The 17086-nt window shown below is 42.2% G+C and overlaps 1 protein-coding gene across 1 annotated transcript in view; it reads right to left on the bottom strand.

Annotated features, from left to right (window-relative positions):
- LOC115163262 (alpha-2-macroglobulin) overlaps positions 1-16527 on the bottom strand; it is a 33250-nt gene extending 16723 nt beyond the window's left edge. The window contains exons 1-19 of the mRNA XM_029714989.1: positions 16276-16527; positions 9159-9342; positions 7725-7881; positions 7490-7542; positions 6970-6990; positions 6617-6785; positions 6403-6487; positions 6030-6144; positions 5781-5892; positions 5589-5698; positions 5216-5383; positions 4814-5050; positions 4568-4631; positions 4125-4270; positions 2864-3013; positions 2138-2374; positions 1635-1731; positions 1415-1547; positions 963-1188 (exon numbers count right to left, since the gene is read on the bottom strand). Coding sequence (XP_029570849.1) covers positions 963-1188; positions 1415-1547; positions 1635-1731; positions 2138-2374; positions 2864-3013; positions 4125-4270; positions 4568-4631; positions 4814-5050; positions 5216-5383; positions 5589-5698; positions 5781-5892; positions 6030-6144; positions 6403-6487; positions 6617-6785; positions 6970-6990; positions 7490-7542; positions 7725-7881; positions 9159-9342; positions 16276-16361 — 2550 coding nt within the window. The 5' untranslated portion in view covers positions 16362-16527. The remainder of the gene's footprint in view (positions 1-962; positions 1189-1414; positions 1548-1634; positions 1732-2137; positions 2375-2863; positions 3014-4124; positions 4271-4567; positions 4632-4813; positions 5051-5215; positions 5384-5588; positions 5699-5780; positions 5893-6029; positions 6145-6402; positions 6488-6616; positions 6786-6969; positions 6991-7489; positions 7543-7724; positions 7882-9158; positions 9343-16275) is intronic.
- Between the last annotated feature and the right edge of the window lie 559 nt (positions 16528-17086).

Genomic DNA, 17086 nt, shown 5'->3' with positions numbered 1-17086 from the left:
TGGTGAGTCCTGTGCCTGCGCCAGGCCTCCTGCATGTCTCCCCAGCCTGGTGAATCCTGGGCCAGAGCCGCCAGAGCCGCCCGCCAGTCCGGAGCCGCCAGGGTCGCCCGCCAGCCGGGCGCAGCCAGGGTCGCCCGCCAGCCGGAGCCGCAGCCAGGGTCGCCCGCCAGCCGGAGCCGCAGCCAGGGTCGCCCGCCAGCCGGGCGCAGCCAGGGTCACCCGCCAGCCGGAGCCGCAGCCAGGGTCGCCCGCCAGCCGGAGCCGCAGCCAGGGTCGCCCGCCAGCCGGAGCCGCAGCCAGGGTCGTCCGCCAGCCGGAGCCGCAGCCAGGGTCGTCCGCCAGCCGGAGCCGCAGCCAGGGTCGCCCGCCAGTCCTCCAGCGAAGCCAGGGGCGCCACCGAAGTGGGCCAAGCCGAGGGTGGAGCGGCGTCCACGTCCCGCACCAGAGCCGCCGCCGTAGGAAGGCCCACCCGGACCCTCCCCTTTAGTGTCAGGTTTTGCGGCCGGAGTCCGCACCTTTGGGGGGGTACTGTAACGCCCTGGCCATAGAGGGGTTTTTAGTTCTCTATTTTGGTTAGGCCAGGGTGTTACATGGGTGGGCGTTCTATGTTTATTTTTCTATGTTGGTTTGTTTCTTTGGTTGGCCGTGTGTGGCTCTCAATCAGGAACAGCTGTAGTTCGTTGTTGCTGATTGGGAGTCATACATAGGCAGCCTGTTTTTCCTTTGGGGTTTTGTGGGTGATTATTTTCAGTCTAGGTTTTTGTTAATCCTGACAGAACTGTTGGCTGTTGTTTCTTTTCATGTTTTGTTTGTAGTGTTCATTCGTTGATTAAAATCCGTTATGATGAACACATCCTCCGCTGCACCTTGGTCTCTTTCTGACGACAGCCGTTACAAGGGACTATCCAAATGAAGTGGGACTGGAGAGGTAAAAGAAATTAGACAATACTGGGAGGGCTTACCATGATACACTTGGAGAGGTAGTTGAACACTGTGGCCTTGAGTGTGAACACCTCCCCCCGGATGACAGAGTAGGGCAGCGTCAGGCTCACAAAGAAGGGTTGGAAGGCAGTGAGGCCAGTGTTGGGAGCCAGGCCAAAACCCACTGGGGAAGTACAGAACGCCCCTGCAGCCCACTTAGTGATGGTGTCTGGGACAGTCTTCTCAACATTCACCTTTCCTGTATCTCTGGTGGGTGCAATAAAAACAAAATGTATATTACCATTTGAACACATGGTTAATGGTCAATTCAATAAAGGTTAAATACCCCCCCCTTAAAAACAACCCCTTGGACAAAAACGTCCCTGTATTTCCCTATTACAAGGCATTGTCAGCTCAGCACCCCATTAAAAGGGATGTGCGTTAAACTAAATAGAAATTGGACTACAAATATGGTGTCTGTTACAGTGCTTACCCAACAGGCACCAGGTCCCAGATCCAGGTCTCAGGGAAGTATGTGCGGACGGTCTCCTTAGGCCCGTCAGAGGCTCCAGCGTCTGAGGTCTCCGACCTCATGTAGGCAACTGACACTGGAGCATCAATTTCATCTAGGTATTTAAATAGGATAGATGTAAATAGAAACCAATCCTTTATTAGGTTAAGACTAGAAAGGTTTACACATTAGCGTATCATACCATCTTCTACCATACTGTCAAATTCCATAGAAAAGTGTAGGTTACAGTCAAAAGGTTTTTTCACGTCGGAGTTGGTCAGGATCTTGATTCCAACTTCCTAAAATTCAAAGTACAGAAAATTCTAAAACAGTGTCCAGAAATAAAGGCCATATCATACCTGTATTTCAGTTTAGCTAAATTATATGGGTGTTAGTTTAAAAACCCAAACATTTTTGTAGATACTGTGTACATGTCTTTCTACTCATTTCTGAAACATCACTTCACAGACCGCATTCCATTTTAATTTATTCAGTGGCTACTTCAAAAAGACCACATTTTAGCTTGAACCTCTTACTAAAATATTAAGTACACACACACACACACACACACACACACACCCACACACACACACACACACACACACACACACACACACACACACACACACACACACACACACACACACACACACACTTTCCATATCCCAAACAGACAAAAACAGCAAACTGATTTGAGACTCTTACTTTAAAGACGTTGTAAACGTCGTTTTTGTCATTGTTGGGGCCAAACAAGAATGAGCGTTTTTTCCGATCAGGTACGGGTGTTGCTTCCAAATCCTCGGCCAGTTTAAGTACAGGTAGAGGGGCAACCTCCAGCTCCTCTTCAATGATTGGAGGATATGGTAGGCATGGGTAGGGGTCAAAGTCTTCTACTCTGTATGAATATCCAGACAACTTCTGAACAGGCAGCTGACTGAAGACCTGCAGAGAGAGAAGTAATATACCTCTTATAATACTGACGAGATCATCCGCAGCATCTTGACATGGTCAGAGCGTGGTCAGAAAGTGATCAGAGGTTACAGGGTCAGTACAAGGTCAGTGCATAGGATAACACCTGGGTTAAATACATATAGCAAATACTTGATTTAGCTTGAGTGGTACAAGAGAACCAATGGAATAGTCCCAAAAGCTTAAACTTTAAGTATCAGACAGTTGTTAAAACATGGTTAGAAGAAGCTGAAAGTAAGCCGGATCCTATCTTGAAATACATGGGTGCACAAAATCAATGCCAAAGGAGGATTTGTGTTATCAATGGCTAGTCAATGGATGGGCTGTGTACTGTCCCAAATGGCACCCTACTCCTTAGTACACAGTACCGCACTACTTTAGACCAAACCCCTTTGAGGCCCAAAAGTAGTTCACTACATAGTGAATAGGGTGCCATTTGGGACGCATCCATGGAGAACGTACAGAGTCTAAGCTGAGTTCCTGTTCAGGCTGCAGCAGCAGCACACTCTGGTCGATGGCCCTGAGAGAACAAAGAGACCCTGGGTGAGCCTGGAGGCTCAGAGAGGTCTTCTCCCCTGGCAACTCCTGGAGGGATGAGAACTTCAGGGACACCTGGAGAGGAGAAAGGAGAACACATCACAGCAAATGTTTAAATATATCTTCTGTGCCTTCAGAAAGTATTCATACCCCTTGACTTACACCACATTTTGTTGTGTTACAGCCTGAATTCAAAAATTGTTTTAATATGTTTTTTTCCCCTCACCCATCTACACACAACAATAACAAAGTGAAAACATGTTTTAGAAATGTTCGTAAATATATTTATAATGAAATATCTAATTTACACAAGTATTTCCCGAGTCAATACTTTGTATTAGCACCTTTGGTGGCGATTACAGCTGTGAGTCTTTTGGGGTGAAGTCTAAGAGCTTTGCACACCTGGCTTGTACAATATTTTCCCATTATTCTTAAAACAAAATATTTTAGCTCTGTCAAGTTGATTGTTGATCATTGCTAGACAGCCATTTTCAAGTTTTGCCATAGATTCTGAAGTCAATTTAAGTCAAAACTGTAACTCAGGAACATTCAATGTCGTCTTGGTAAGCAACTCCAGCATAGAATTGACCTCGCCGATGATAAACATACCCATAACACGATGCAGCCACCACCATGCTTGAAAACGCAGTATGAAGAGTGGTACTAAGAGATGTGTTTTGTTGGATTTGCCCCAAACAAAACGCTTTGATACTCAGGACATAAAATGTATTTCTTTGCCATAATTTTTAATCACTTAAGTGCCTCGTTGCAAAAAGGATGAGGATCAGTGACACAAAATCTCAATTCAATCAATTCTAAATTCCGTCTAACACAAAATGTGAAAAAAGTAAAGGGGTGTGAATACTTTCTTTAGGCACTGTCGACTAGCATACATGTCCAACACATTGGTTCATTTCAAGTACAGTAGAAAACTGATGTGCATATTGGAACAGAGCCCACATATAATAATAGTGCTAGAGTACTGTGTAGAGGAGCAGAATCAAACCCAATGATTTTGTGATCATCCAAGAGGTGCAGTTGAAGCATTTTATAACATAGTCTGATGCAAAATCATTTTGGAAATCGATTGTAGTGCACGTTGCCCCGATATATCCATATGGCTCAGGCTCTCTGATGTGACATTTTGTCATCTCATGTAGCTGGCGAAAGGTGCCTAGTTGCCTACCTTGTTTTTCAGGCAGAGGTGAATGGGGAAGTCTCGACTGTCTGCTACTGCCTCCCCATCAGGCAGCATGGTATACACCACTACCTGGGCTAAAGGGGTCAGCTCAGGCATTCGCTGCAGTGAGAGCGTCAGCTCCCCTTGGTTTACTGAAATGAGAGACAGACATTGGGATTGATATTAAGTCACCGTAAACCACCATTCATCCAATATGGACATCGTGTCCTGTGATTAGTCTATGAAATTGAAATGTACTGAGCAGTAAGAACTTGTATTGAAGATGTAATCTGGCTGATTGAATCCTGTCGAGACAGATTTTCATCCCATGCCAGTTTAATGCCACTAGGCCTTTCGACAAGGTATTTTCTCTAATCAAGTGGGGTTCTGAGAAGTCCTAATAAAAATGTCAGGAAGCATTCGGGAGAATCCAAGACCAATTAATTTACCGTTTCCTTCATTAACGGTCACAGGAAGACGGCCGTGCTGCTGAATGCTGCCTCTAGACATAACCTGGGACATAAGAGAACTTTTCAGCTGCATGTAAAGTATTGTACGGTTTGCCTGATCCATTCTTAAAATCTTTCCAGACATGACAATCAAATACCAAAGTAAGAAATATATATATTCCAAAACTACAGACGAAAAAAATCATGTTAGGTTGTATTTTGAGTGAAACATCCCTTTAACCTTACCAAATAGAAAAAGTCCAGGGTCTTATGTCCCTTTATCAGCTCCTCCCCCTGGATGATGTAGCGAGCAAGAACAATACCGTCCTTCTCACAGGAGAACTTCCCTTCGCCCTGCATTATCTTCACAAAGCTCTTGCTCTTGGAATAAAATGTCCTTGCGAAATGGTAAGCGGATGTATATTCTGGTCTACGCACACCGTGCATGTACGGATAATCCTCCTTAATCTTTTGATAATGAGCCTGGTTGAAGAAATACAGAAAATGTACGAAAAATAAACAATTGTAGTAACCTTAGAGAATACACCATGAGAAATTAATGATCTCTTTCTGAACAAACATTTTCATATTTGAATAATATAGCATTAAATATTTAATAGAGGAAAACATGAGTGAGTGACAACTGACCAACAGAGACACAGACTCAGAACTCCATAGAGAAGTGTCTAGAGAGAAAGAAGCAATGCCCTTGCTGTCTGTGGTGAGAGTCCAGTTCTCAGATGTGCCACTGTTTTGTAGGAAGAGATACACAGGCTCATTGGGAACGGGAGTAGAGTCTGGACCGGTCACTTTGATCTGAAAACACAGGATAGGATGACTGCAGATGTCCAATATACTACATGTAAACTCCCATTGCACACAACACATCAAAATCTATGGTTTAGATGCTCCAAATGATACATTAACATTTATCACAACTTCTTTCACAAAGATTTTCCTGAGCAATCCATTTCCCTGCACTGTTATTAAAAAGGCATTTGTTAATACATTTTGTCCTCACCTTCCCCTCGTATGCAATCCCTGGTTTATATGCTTGGGGCACGTCCTCAAAACAAACAGTTATGATGACATTGGTGAAGCTTGCCTTGCCACTACCTTTAAGGATGACCCCTGGAGAGAACACAGGCAAGGGTCAGAGGTTAACAGTTGAGCATGTAAACACCTCTACGTTAAAGATTAAGTTCTCTCCTACCCGTTCCATATTCTTCCATCTCAGCCTCCACTTCGAAGTCATCAAACTTTGATTCATTTAGACCAAACCGGGTCACGTCAATAATTTGGGTTGCACAACCAGTTTTGTCAGTCTAGGGAGAATGAGTACAGTTATATATCAGCTTAGCTCCTCTACGAAAGCATGCTTCCATAAACCTCACAAATTTCACCACAGTGAGTTCTATTTGTCATCGAAGGATTTAGCGTAACAAGAATAAAAAATACTTACTTTCATAAGATACAACTCGCAGATATTACTAGACTCATATAACCAGCGAAGTCGAATGGCATTTCTGCAAACTTTCATCGTGACAGACCCCAGCACTGGTTTTCCATAAGTGTATCTAGAAACAAAGTCACCAGAAGAATGACAATTCAAAAATGGCAAATATAAGTGTTGTAAAAATAGAAACAGCTATGAACATGAGCAAGTATCAAACATGGGCCAGTATCTATAAAGTATAGTCTATGCAACACACACATTAAGTCCTAATATTCTGCCCATAAAATGTCCTTGTTTAATAGCTTGTTTGTCATTATCATTATCTTGCTGGTCATTATCATCTTATTATCTGTCATGCTCGATCATCTCATTCACTTACTTTCCACAAACTCTCAGTGTTGCTTGATTGTCCAGAATAGTTATTGTTTGGGGAAGATGGACTTTCACCTCATATTTGGGCAACACTGTAAAAAAGACATATTGATATTACTTCTTCATTGTCTGTTGAACTACACCAAAAACAAATCAGACCACAATTTAAACCACCATGTAATCACAATGTAAAAACAATAGAATCAGACACAAGACATCACCATATTCTTTGATGTCAAAGTTTTGGGAGGTTCGTTCTCCCTTCTCATTCCATGCAGTGATGATGTAACTTCCTTGCGTTGCCTCTGCAGACATGGGGTGGGACAGGTCCAGAATTCCACTCACTGTTGACTGGTTCAACCACTGAGCAATGCGGTTGGAGTTGGGGTCCTGTATACAGATTCATAATAGGTTGAAGGAAGGTATTTTTGTTACAGAGGCAGGCATTGTATCAATTCATGCCGCAGTACATATTGGCAGGTAATATTTTTGAAGGGAGATCATGACATTATTATTGCTTATGTTATATATGCAGATTTGTTTTTTAGGTGCAATAGATGAGAATGAGTCTCACCTGAAGTTCCACTGTTTCATACTACAAAAGAGAAACAAACATTCAGCATTTACATTGGGCCCCCCAAAAAAAACATTTTTAAACTGTACTTGTATTACTTCCCAGAATAGTTTGGTGTCAGAAATGGGTTTAAAACATGAAATACCTAACTTTCCAAAACAGTCTCCACCGTACAGGCATCTACAGAGCTACAGTACAGAGCAGGCCTTGAGCTCCTGTTGATTCAGATGCTCTGATCAAACAGCCAGGCCAAACGAACTCTGACCACATGTTTGCTGATCCACCCACTCACCCACCCACCCACCCACCCACCCACACTACCCCATAAAAAAAGGGACTGCAAGAGAATGAAATCATTGCTCCATCACGTCCCTTCCTCACTCAACCTCTCCCAAACGACACAGCACCTCCCTAGAATGTTCCAATGCTGACTAACACTGGGTTGTCCTGTACAACCCAACTTAAAAATGCTTTGAAAGACTAACTTTATTTTTATTGAATAACACTGAGAGTAACTTACCATCTGATTGAATGACAAGAAACTAGCATCCAGCGAGACGATTCGGAACTTGACTGGAAAAGTGGTAGAAACATTTATCTATATAGCATCTGTCTATATACAGTATATTCATCATCCATTTCAGTAATGACCTTTCCTCAATATAAGTACGTATAATTATCATTCAACATTATTAACAAACGAAAAGGGTCAGTTTAGTACATTTCAGTGTTGATCAAATAATGTATCTAACTACCTGTCTGTCCAGGTTTGTAGACTGGTTTGTCTGTCTGGAAAATAGTGAGGAATCTTTTGGGCTTGATAAAGATCGGGGTCTTTTTACTCATCACATCCTTCCTCCCCTTGATGCTAACATGGACAGTGGCCACACTGTCAGCCTTCACTGTGGGTACCTGTACAACATGAACAGGACAATGGATGTTTAGAAATTCTAAAATTCTCTAGCTCCTAACCATAGCTTGGCTCTCCTAACAGTAGTTTGAGAAGAGAGCTTTTTGTTAAAATGGTGGCTAGTCAAACTTCGCTATGCTGAGGTTAAAATAACAGCTATTACATTTCATAGGTTGGATCATTTTGCATACAGCCCGGAAACCAAGTTGAGTTCCACACAACATGACTGAGTTACAGCCAAACTATTCAGAATTAAAGACTGAAATGAATGTGTGTTGTTGAAAGAATGCGCATAGCTAGCTTGAGTCTAAGAATAGTGTTTTGTTTAGATAAAGAATGACCAGTACAGAAGAAGAGTCAGGAGTTTCTATCAACTGTAATCTGATATACACAGAGTATACAAAACATTAAGGACACCTTTTCTTTCCATGACAGACTGACCAGGTGAATCCAGGTGAAAGCTATGATCCCTTATTGATGTCACTTGTTAACTCCACTTCAAATCAGTGTAGATGATGGGGAGGAGACAGGTTAAAGAATAATTTTTAAGCCTTGAGACATGGATTGTGTATGTGCACCATTCAGAGGGAGAATTGGCAAGACAAAATATTTAAGTGCCTTTGAACTGAGTATGGTGGGTGCCAGGTGCACCAGTTTGTGTCAAGAACTGCAACACTGCTGGGTTTTTCACGCTGAACAGTTTCCCGTGTGTATCAAGAATGGTCCACCACCCAAAGGACATCAAGCCAACTTCGGCCAGCATCTATGTAGAACGCTTTCGACAACTTGTAGAGTCCATGGCCCGACAAATTAAGGCTGTTCTAAGGGCAAAACTCAATATTAGGAAGGTGTTCTTAATGTTTGGTATACTCAGTGTATGTACAACTAGTGGGGGTTACTGTTCAACTAAAATCAATATGAAGCGAGGCACAGGTTGCGTAACACCCAACATTGACGGGAAAGAGACCTAATTCAAAGTGTCAGCTACTATTAAAGCTGATGGCGCCGGACAGTGTTAGTTAAGTAAACAAATGACGTCAACATTTAGCAAATTGGCTTGTTGACTGTAGTCGGGATGCTTTTGCATGTGAGAAGATTGAATAGGGCCACATTCAGTAGATCACATTGTTGTGGAACTTTGCAGTTAGAAATGTAATTGATAGAGCTGGCATGATTCCTTAATCTACATGTCAGAGGCATGTTGGTTCTACATAATATATTTCTATAAAAGCCTTCCACAATGTTGTAGCCTGCTGAACGCAGCACAGTTGCAGCTGACCTGGAAGGGGATGCAGCGATAGAAATCCTGTGTTACGGCTTCCTCCAGTAGAATGGTGCTGCTGCCACCCTCCATCTCCATCGACACCTTCAATGACAGAGGCTCTGTGGCTTGGTGGACCTGAGCACAAAGTTTCTCTGTGGTCCCTCCTACCACTTCCGAGCTGACCATCACCAGGTAAATCCTTAAAGGGGAAAGAGTCAGCATGAATGCAGCTGTGGTAATAATACTTAAGTGGCAGTGTACTCAAACTGCTCTTTTGTTCCTCTTTTTGTTCCTACTGATGTTTTAAAGTTGGGGACAAAGTTATCAAAATCGTCTCTGGCTATGTGCCCCACTCAGAGAGGCCAACCAATGAGAAATGGAGGGCACAATTGATTTTGTGTCGGACAATGTTAGAGGGAATACCAATGAGCCGATTTGATGGTCTGTCAACCATGTCTTGGGGATCAGTGGTGTCATGCCCATCGGGGAACGTGTCCCCTCAGATTTGTCCTGTTTAAAATAAAAATACACACTGCATCGGAAAGTATTCAGACCCATTGACTTTTTCCACATTGTTACGTTACAGCCTTATTCTAAAATTGATAAAAATGTATTTTCTCTTCATCAATCTACACACAATACCCCATAATGACAAAGCGAGAAAAAAAAGTTGACATTTCTGCAAATGTATTAAAAATAAAAAACAGAAATACCTTATTTACATAAGTATTCAGACCCTTTGCTTGAGCTCAGGTGCATCCTGTTTCCACTGATCATCCTCCATCATTCTTAAAATGGAAGAAGTTTAGAACCACCAAGACTCTTCCTAGAGCTGGCCGCACAGCCAAACTGAGCAACTGGGGGAGAAAGGCCTTGGTCAGGGAGGTGACCAAGAACCTGATGGTAATTCTGAGAGAGCTCCAGAGTTCCTTTGTGGATATGGGAACACCTTCCAGAAGGACAACCATCTTTGCAGCACTCCACCAAATCAGGCCTTTATGTTAGAGTGCCAGACGGAAGCCACTCCTCAGTAAAAGGCACCTGACAGCCCGCTTGGAGGAGTTTGCCAAAAGGCACCTAAAGGACTCTGACCATGAGAAACACGATCCTCTGGTCTGATGAAACCAAGATTGAACTCTTTGGCCTGAATGCCAAGTCTAGAGGAAACCGGGCACAATCCCTACGGTGAAGCATGGTGGTGGCAGCATCATGCTGTGGGGATGTTTTTTAGCAGCAGGGACTGGGAGACTAGTCAGGATCGAGGGAAAGCTGAATGGAGCAAAGTACAGAGAGATTTTTGATGAAAATCTGCTCCAGAGTACTCAGGACCTCAGACTGGGGTGATAGGACAATGACCCTAGGCACACAGCCAAGACAACGCAGGAATGGCTTCGGGACAAGTCTCTGAATGTGCTTGAGTTGCCCAGCAAGAGCCGGACTTGAACCCGATCGAACAACTCTGGAGAGACCTGAAAATAGCTGTGCAGCGACACTCAAATCAAACTTTATTTGTCACATGTGCCGAATACAACAAGTGTAGACCTTCCCTTGAAATGCTTACTTACAAGTCCTTAACCAACAGTGCAGTTCAAGAAATTCCCCATTCGACTTGACAGAGCTTGAGAGGATCTGCAGAGAAGAATGGGAGAAACTCCCCAAATACAGGTGTGCCAAGCTTGTAGCATCATACCCAAGAAGACTTGATGCTGAAATCACTAACAAAAAGGTGCTTTAACAAAAGTACTGAGTAAAGGGTGCGAATTCTTACGTAAATATGATAGTTTTTTTATACATTTTGCAAAAATGTCTAAAAACCTGCTTTTATTAGTGTCATTATGGGGTAATGTGTGTAGATTGATGAGGGGGGAAAAAACTATTTCATCTATTTTAGAATAAGGTTGTAACGTAACAAAATGTGGAAAAATTCAAGGGGTCTGAATCCTTTCTGAATGTACTGTATATACAATGAACAAAAATATAAAGCACAACATGTAAAGTGTTGGTCCCATGTTTTAGGAGCTAAAATAAAAGATCCCAGAAATATTCCATAAGCACAAAAAACATTTCTCTCAAATGTTGTGCACATCCCTGTTAGTGAGCATTTCTCCTTTGCCAAGTAATCCATCCACCTGACAGGTGTGGCATATCAAGAAGATGATTAAATCATTACACAGGTGCACCTTGTGTTGGGGACAATAAAAAGCCCACTCTAAAACGTGCAGTTGTCTCACACAACACCATGCAATTGGCAAGAATGTCCACCAGAGCTGTTGCCATAGAATTTAATGTTAATTTCTCAACCATAGCCGCCTCCAATATCATTTTAGAGAATTTGGCAGTACGTCCAACCAAGCCTCACAACAGCAGACAACTAGTAACCACGCCAGCCAAGGAACTCCACATCCGGCTTCTTCACCTGCGGAATCATCTGAGACCAGCCACCCGGACAGCTGATGAAACTAAGGAGTATTTCTGTCTGTAATAAATCCCTTTTGTGGGGAAAAACTCATTCTGATTGGCTGGGCTTGGCTCCCCAGTGGGTGGGCCTGGCTCCCAAGTCAGTGGGCCTATGCTCTTCCAGGCTCACCCACGGCTGTGCCCGTCATGTGAAATACATAGATTAGGGCCTAATGAACATATTTCAATTGACTGATTTTCTTATATGAACTGTAACTCAAATAAATCATTGAAATTGTTGCATGTATATCTTTGTTCAGTATATACACAGTACCAGTCAAAAAGGTTGGACACCTACTCATTCAAGTTTTTCCTTTTTTTAAATCATTTTCTACATTGTAGAATAATAGTGCATACATCAAAACTATGAAATTACACATACGGAATCACGTAGTAACTAAAAAACAATTTTTAAATCAAAGTCTTCCCTGTGGCTCAGTTGGTAGAGCATGGTGTTTGCAACGCCAGCATGGTGTGTGCAACGCCAGAGTTGTGGGTTTGATTCCCACGGGGGGCCAGTACAAAAATGCATGAAATGAAATGTATGCATTCACTACTGTAAGTTGCTCTGGATAAGAGTGTCTGCTAAATGACTAAAATATATTTAAGATTCTTCAAAGAAGCCTTGATGACAGCTTTGCACAATTTTGGCATTCTCTCCACCAGCTTCACCTGGAATGCTTTTCCAACAGTCTTGAAGGAGTTCCAACATATGCTGAGCACTTGTTGGCTGCTTTTCCTTCACTCTGCGGTCCAACTCATCCCAAACCATCTCAATTGGGTTGAAATCGGGTGATTGTGGAGACCAGGTCATCTGACGCAGCACTCCATCACTCTCTTTCTTGGTCAAATAGCCCTTATACAGCCTGGAAGTGTCCGGTTGTCCTGTTGAAAAGCAAATGATCGTCCCACTAAGTGCAAACCAAATGGGATGGCATATCGGTGCAGAATGCTGTGGTAGCCATGCCGGTGTGTGCCATGAATTCTACATAAATCCCAGACAGTGTCACCTGCAAAGCACCCCCACACCTCCTCCATGCTTCACGGTGGAAACCACATATGCAAAGAATCATCGCTTCACCTACTCTGTGTTTCACAAAGACTCAGCGGTTGGAACCAAAAATCTAAAATTTGGACTCAACACACCAAAAGGACAGATTTCCACCGGTCTAATTTCCATTGCTCATGTTTCTTGGCCCAAGCAAGTCTCTTATTATTGGTGTCCTTTAGTAGTGGTTTCTTTGCAGCAATTCGACCACGAAAGCCTGATTCACAGTCTCCTCTGAACAGTTGATGTTGAGACGCGTCTGTTACTTGAACTCTGAAGCATTTATTTGGGCTGCAATTTCTGAGGCAGTTAACTCTAATGAACATATCCTCTCCAGCAAAGGTTACTCTGGCATTTTCCTGTTTGCTTATGGCAGAATACAGCTCATCGAGTGCGGTCTTAGTGCCAGCCTCAGTCTGTGGTGGTATGCAGACAGCTATGAAAAATACAGATGAAAACGCTCTAGGTAGATAGTGTGGTCTACAGCTTATCATGAGATGCTCGCCTGAGGTAGAGTAAAACCTCGAGACTTACTTAGATATCGTGCACCAGCTGTTATTTACAAAAATACATAGTCCGCCGCCCCTTGTCTTACCAGACACGGCTGTTCTATTTTGCTGATACAGCATATAACCAGCCAGCTGTATGTTAATAATGTCGCTGTTCAGCCACGACTCCGTGAAGCATGAGATATTACAGTTTTGAATGTCCCGTTGGTAGTTCAATCTTCCGCGTTGGTCATGCATTTTATTTTCCAAAGATTGCACGTTTGGATAGCAGAATGGAAGGCAGTGGAGGTTTATTCGATCGCCTACAAATTCTCAGAAGGGAGCCTGCCCTCCGGACCCTTTTTCTCCGACCTTCTCTTCACGCAAATGACGGGGATCTGGGCCTGTTCCCGGGAAAGCAGTATGTCATTCACGTCGAGCTCGTCAACCTCTTACATCTAGACGTTCCGCTAGCAGAACACCTGCTCCAATAGCCAATGATGGGCGTGGCGCGAATTACAAATTTCTCAAAAATACAAAAACTTCCATTTTTCAAACATATGACTATTTTACACCATTTTAAAGACAAGACTCTCCTTTATCTAACCACACTGTCCAATTTCAAAAAGGCTTTACAACGAAAGCAAAACATTAGATTATGTCAGCAGAGTACCCAGCCAGAAATAATCAGACACCCATTTTTCAAGCTAGCATATAATGTCACATAAATCCAAACCACAGCTAAATGCAGCACTAACCTTTGATGATCTTCATCAGATGACACCCCTAGGACATTATGTTATACAATACATGCACGTTTTGTTCAATCAAGTTCATATTTATATCAAAAACCAGCTTTTTACATTAGCATGTGACGTTCAGAACTAGCATACCCCCCGCAAACTTCCGGTGAATTTATTAAATTACTCACGATAAACGTTCACAAAAAACATAACAATTATTTTAAGAATTCTAGATACAGAACTCCTCTATGCACTCGCTATGTCCGATTTTAAAATAGCTTTTCGGTGAAAGCACATTTTGCAATATTCTCAGTAGATAGCCCAGCCATCACGGCTAGCTATTTAGACACCCACCAAGTTTAGCCCTCACCAAAGTCAGATTTACTATAAGAAAAATGTTATTACCTTTGCTGTTCTTCGTCAGAATGCACTCCCAGGACTTCTACTTCAATAACAAATGTTGGTTTGGTCCCAAATAATCCATAGTTATATCCAAACAGCGGCGTTTTGTTTGTGCGTTCAAGACACTATCCAAAAGGGTAAATAAGGGTTATGCGCCCGACGCGTTTCGTGACAAAAAAAATCTAAATATTCCATTACCGTACTTCGAAGCATGTCAATCGCTGTTTAAAATCAATTTTTATGCCATTTTTCTCGTAAAAAAGCGATAATATTCCGACCGGGAAAGCGTGTTTACGTTCAAAGAGAGAGAAAGTAAAAGCATGGGATCCCCTCGTGCACGAGCCTCAGTCTGATGGCCCTCTGATCGACCACCATCCAAACGCGCTAAAGTTTTTCAGCCAGCGGCTGGAATTACATCATTCAGCTTTTTCCCGGGTTCTGAGAGCCTATGGGAGCCGTAGGAAGTGTCATGTTACAGCAAAGATCCTACATTTTCTTTAAACAGAGCCAAGAAGCTCAAGCAATGGTCAGAGAGGGTACTTCCTGTTTGGAATCTTCTCAGGTTTTTGCATGCCATATGAGTTCTGTTATACTCACATTCAAACAGTTTTAGAAACTTTAGGGTGTTTTCTATCCAAAGCCAATAATTATATGCATATTCTAGTTTCTGGGCAGGAGTAATAATCAGATTAAATCGGGTACGTTTTTTTTCCGGCCGTGAAAATACTGCCCCCTAGCCATAACAGGTTAAAGGAAAAAAAGGATTCTGCCAGTTCGTGGTGAGTAATCGCAGTTCTGATGTCCAGAAGTTATTTTCAGTCATAAGAGACAGTAGCAGCAACATTATGAACAAAATAAGTACAAAAATTAATTACAAACGACACAAAGAAACTAACAAAAAACCACAATTGGATAGGAACACGTAAAACGTCAGCCTTCTTCTCCGGCGCCATCTTACAGGATGTTTTACTCAAATGTTTGTAAACAAAGTAAAATGTAAATGAACACTATATAGCCTAAAAACATCGTTAAAACTATCATTTTGATATAATGGATGGTCAGTCATTGCATCCATAGCTCTGTCTATAAATTTGGTAGTGGTTCATTTCTCCAGCCCCATCCATCAGCTTTTAACCGAAACAGGGGCGTGAAACGCTTTGTTATCGTTTCAACTGCAGATTGCTGCTTACATATTATTATTATTTTTAAACACCAGTCAGGAGGATACAGACAGCTCAAGAGGTATGTTTAGATATGCAACAAACAAAAAAGTGAAACTACATTGTTGACATAGAATTAAGAGTAAAGATTATGGCTCTAGATTGCAGGAAAAATACCTTTCATGCGTTTGAAATTCAACTTCGGGACAGGGGGATTACTAAACCCCCTATGGACCACCCCCCTACCATCCCCTCAGAGTTTGGGGGTGCATGACGCCCCTTTTGGGGATGATCGTACAGATGGACATTGAAGGAAAGCACACCAATATGGGGTCTGTCTGTCAACATCTTTCAGGTGCACATATCAAGGACTATCAGAAATTGGATTTGTAACCCAAAAATCTACAGGTCTATTTGCCAGCCTGTCTCAAATATATAAGCCCCTCACGCGCAGAGAGAAAGAGAGAGAATGGTACTTTTCATGATGTATAATAGTGTTGTCCTGTGGTCTTACCACTTCTATCTTTTATGTATTATTATTCACAAATGGAGACAATTGCAAGCAGATATTCAGCTATAACAGTGCAGTAAGCATATAAAACGATTATATTTTTATATGCAATATTATGTTTATAACTAAAATCATTATATTGCTCAGTGGGCTAGCCTACATCTGCAGGTGCATTGCCTGCAGAATATGGAGAATAATGCATTCCTCCATTTGATTGAAGACTTTGGTATGCAGCCAGTCATTATGTGAGTTTAATCCCTCAATGAAATGCCGAAAATACTCTACGTGCTTCTACTGCATCAAATGTTTTGTAGCATACTTACGATTCATTGAAAGTGCTCGATGTCGCAGTTTGTAAAATCACTGATTTGATAAATACAAGGCAAAGTAAGTTGAGAGTCCTGGCCATAGTTGTGTTACACAGCCTTTCTTCCTTCCTCCGCACTTCGAAATGCTCCCTTCCCTCGTCCAGATGGTCAGGAAAGTTGCACAGACGATGCTGTTTATACCCAATTTCACCCTCTTGTGTCAATCCCTTAAGAATTGTTCGGAACACCGCAGCCTCCCCGACCAATGGGATTGTCAGAATGACAACCATTCTACTTCAGGCTGTTTTTTCCCTAATAGTGTGCAACTGCAGCCAGTATTTCGGGGCGTTCCTGCATCTGGAGGAATGCATCCCTCTCCCTCGAGAATCCAAACGGTTAATGCATGAACGCCCCCTCTCGAGCATGACGTCTCTTGCTTGTGTGACACTTTTGAATATGGGTCAAAAAGGACATAAAAATATCTGTTTTTTATTTAATTTATTTACATTGTGTGAGATTAAACTTGACTGAGTTGTGTAGATTTTTTTTTTTAAATATCCCCAAAGAAATATGTTGAAGCCTGCATTCCACCATTAAAATGAACGTTTATAAAGTATGAATGGTAGTAAAAACCTACACTACCATTCAAAAGTTTGGGGTCACTTAAAAATGTCCTTGTTTTTGAAAAAAAAGCACATTTTTTGTCCATTAAAATAAAATAAAATTGATCAGAAATACAGTGTAGACATTGTTATTGTTGTAAATGACTATTGTAGCTGGAAACGGCAGTTTTTTATGGAATATCTACATAGGCGTATAAAAAGTA

The sequence above is a fragment of the Salmo trutta genome, chromosome 26 (assembly GCF_901001165.1).
Source record: "Salmo trutta chromosome 26, fSalTru1.1, whole genome shotgun sequence".
Classification (NCBI taxonomy): domain Eukaryota; kingdom Metazoa; phylum Chordata; class Actinopteri; order Salmoniformes; family Salmonidae; genus Salmo; species Salmo trutta.
The sequence above is the reverse complement of the archived record's forward strand: the minus strand, read 5'-3'. Positions and strand labels throughout refer to the sequence as shown.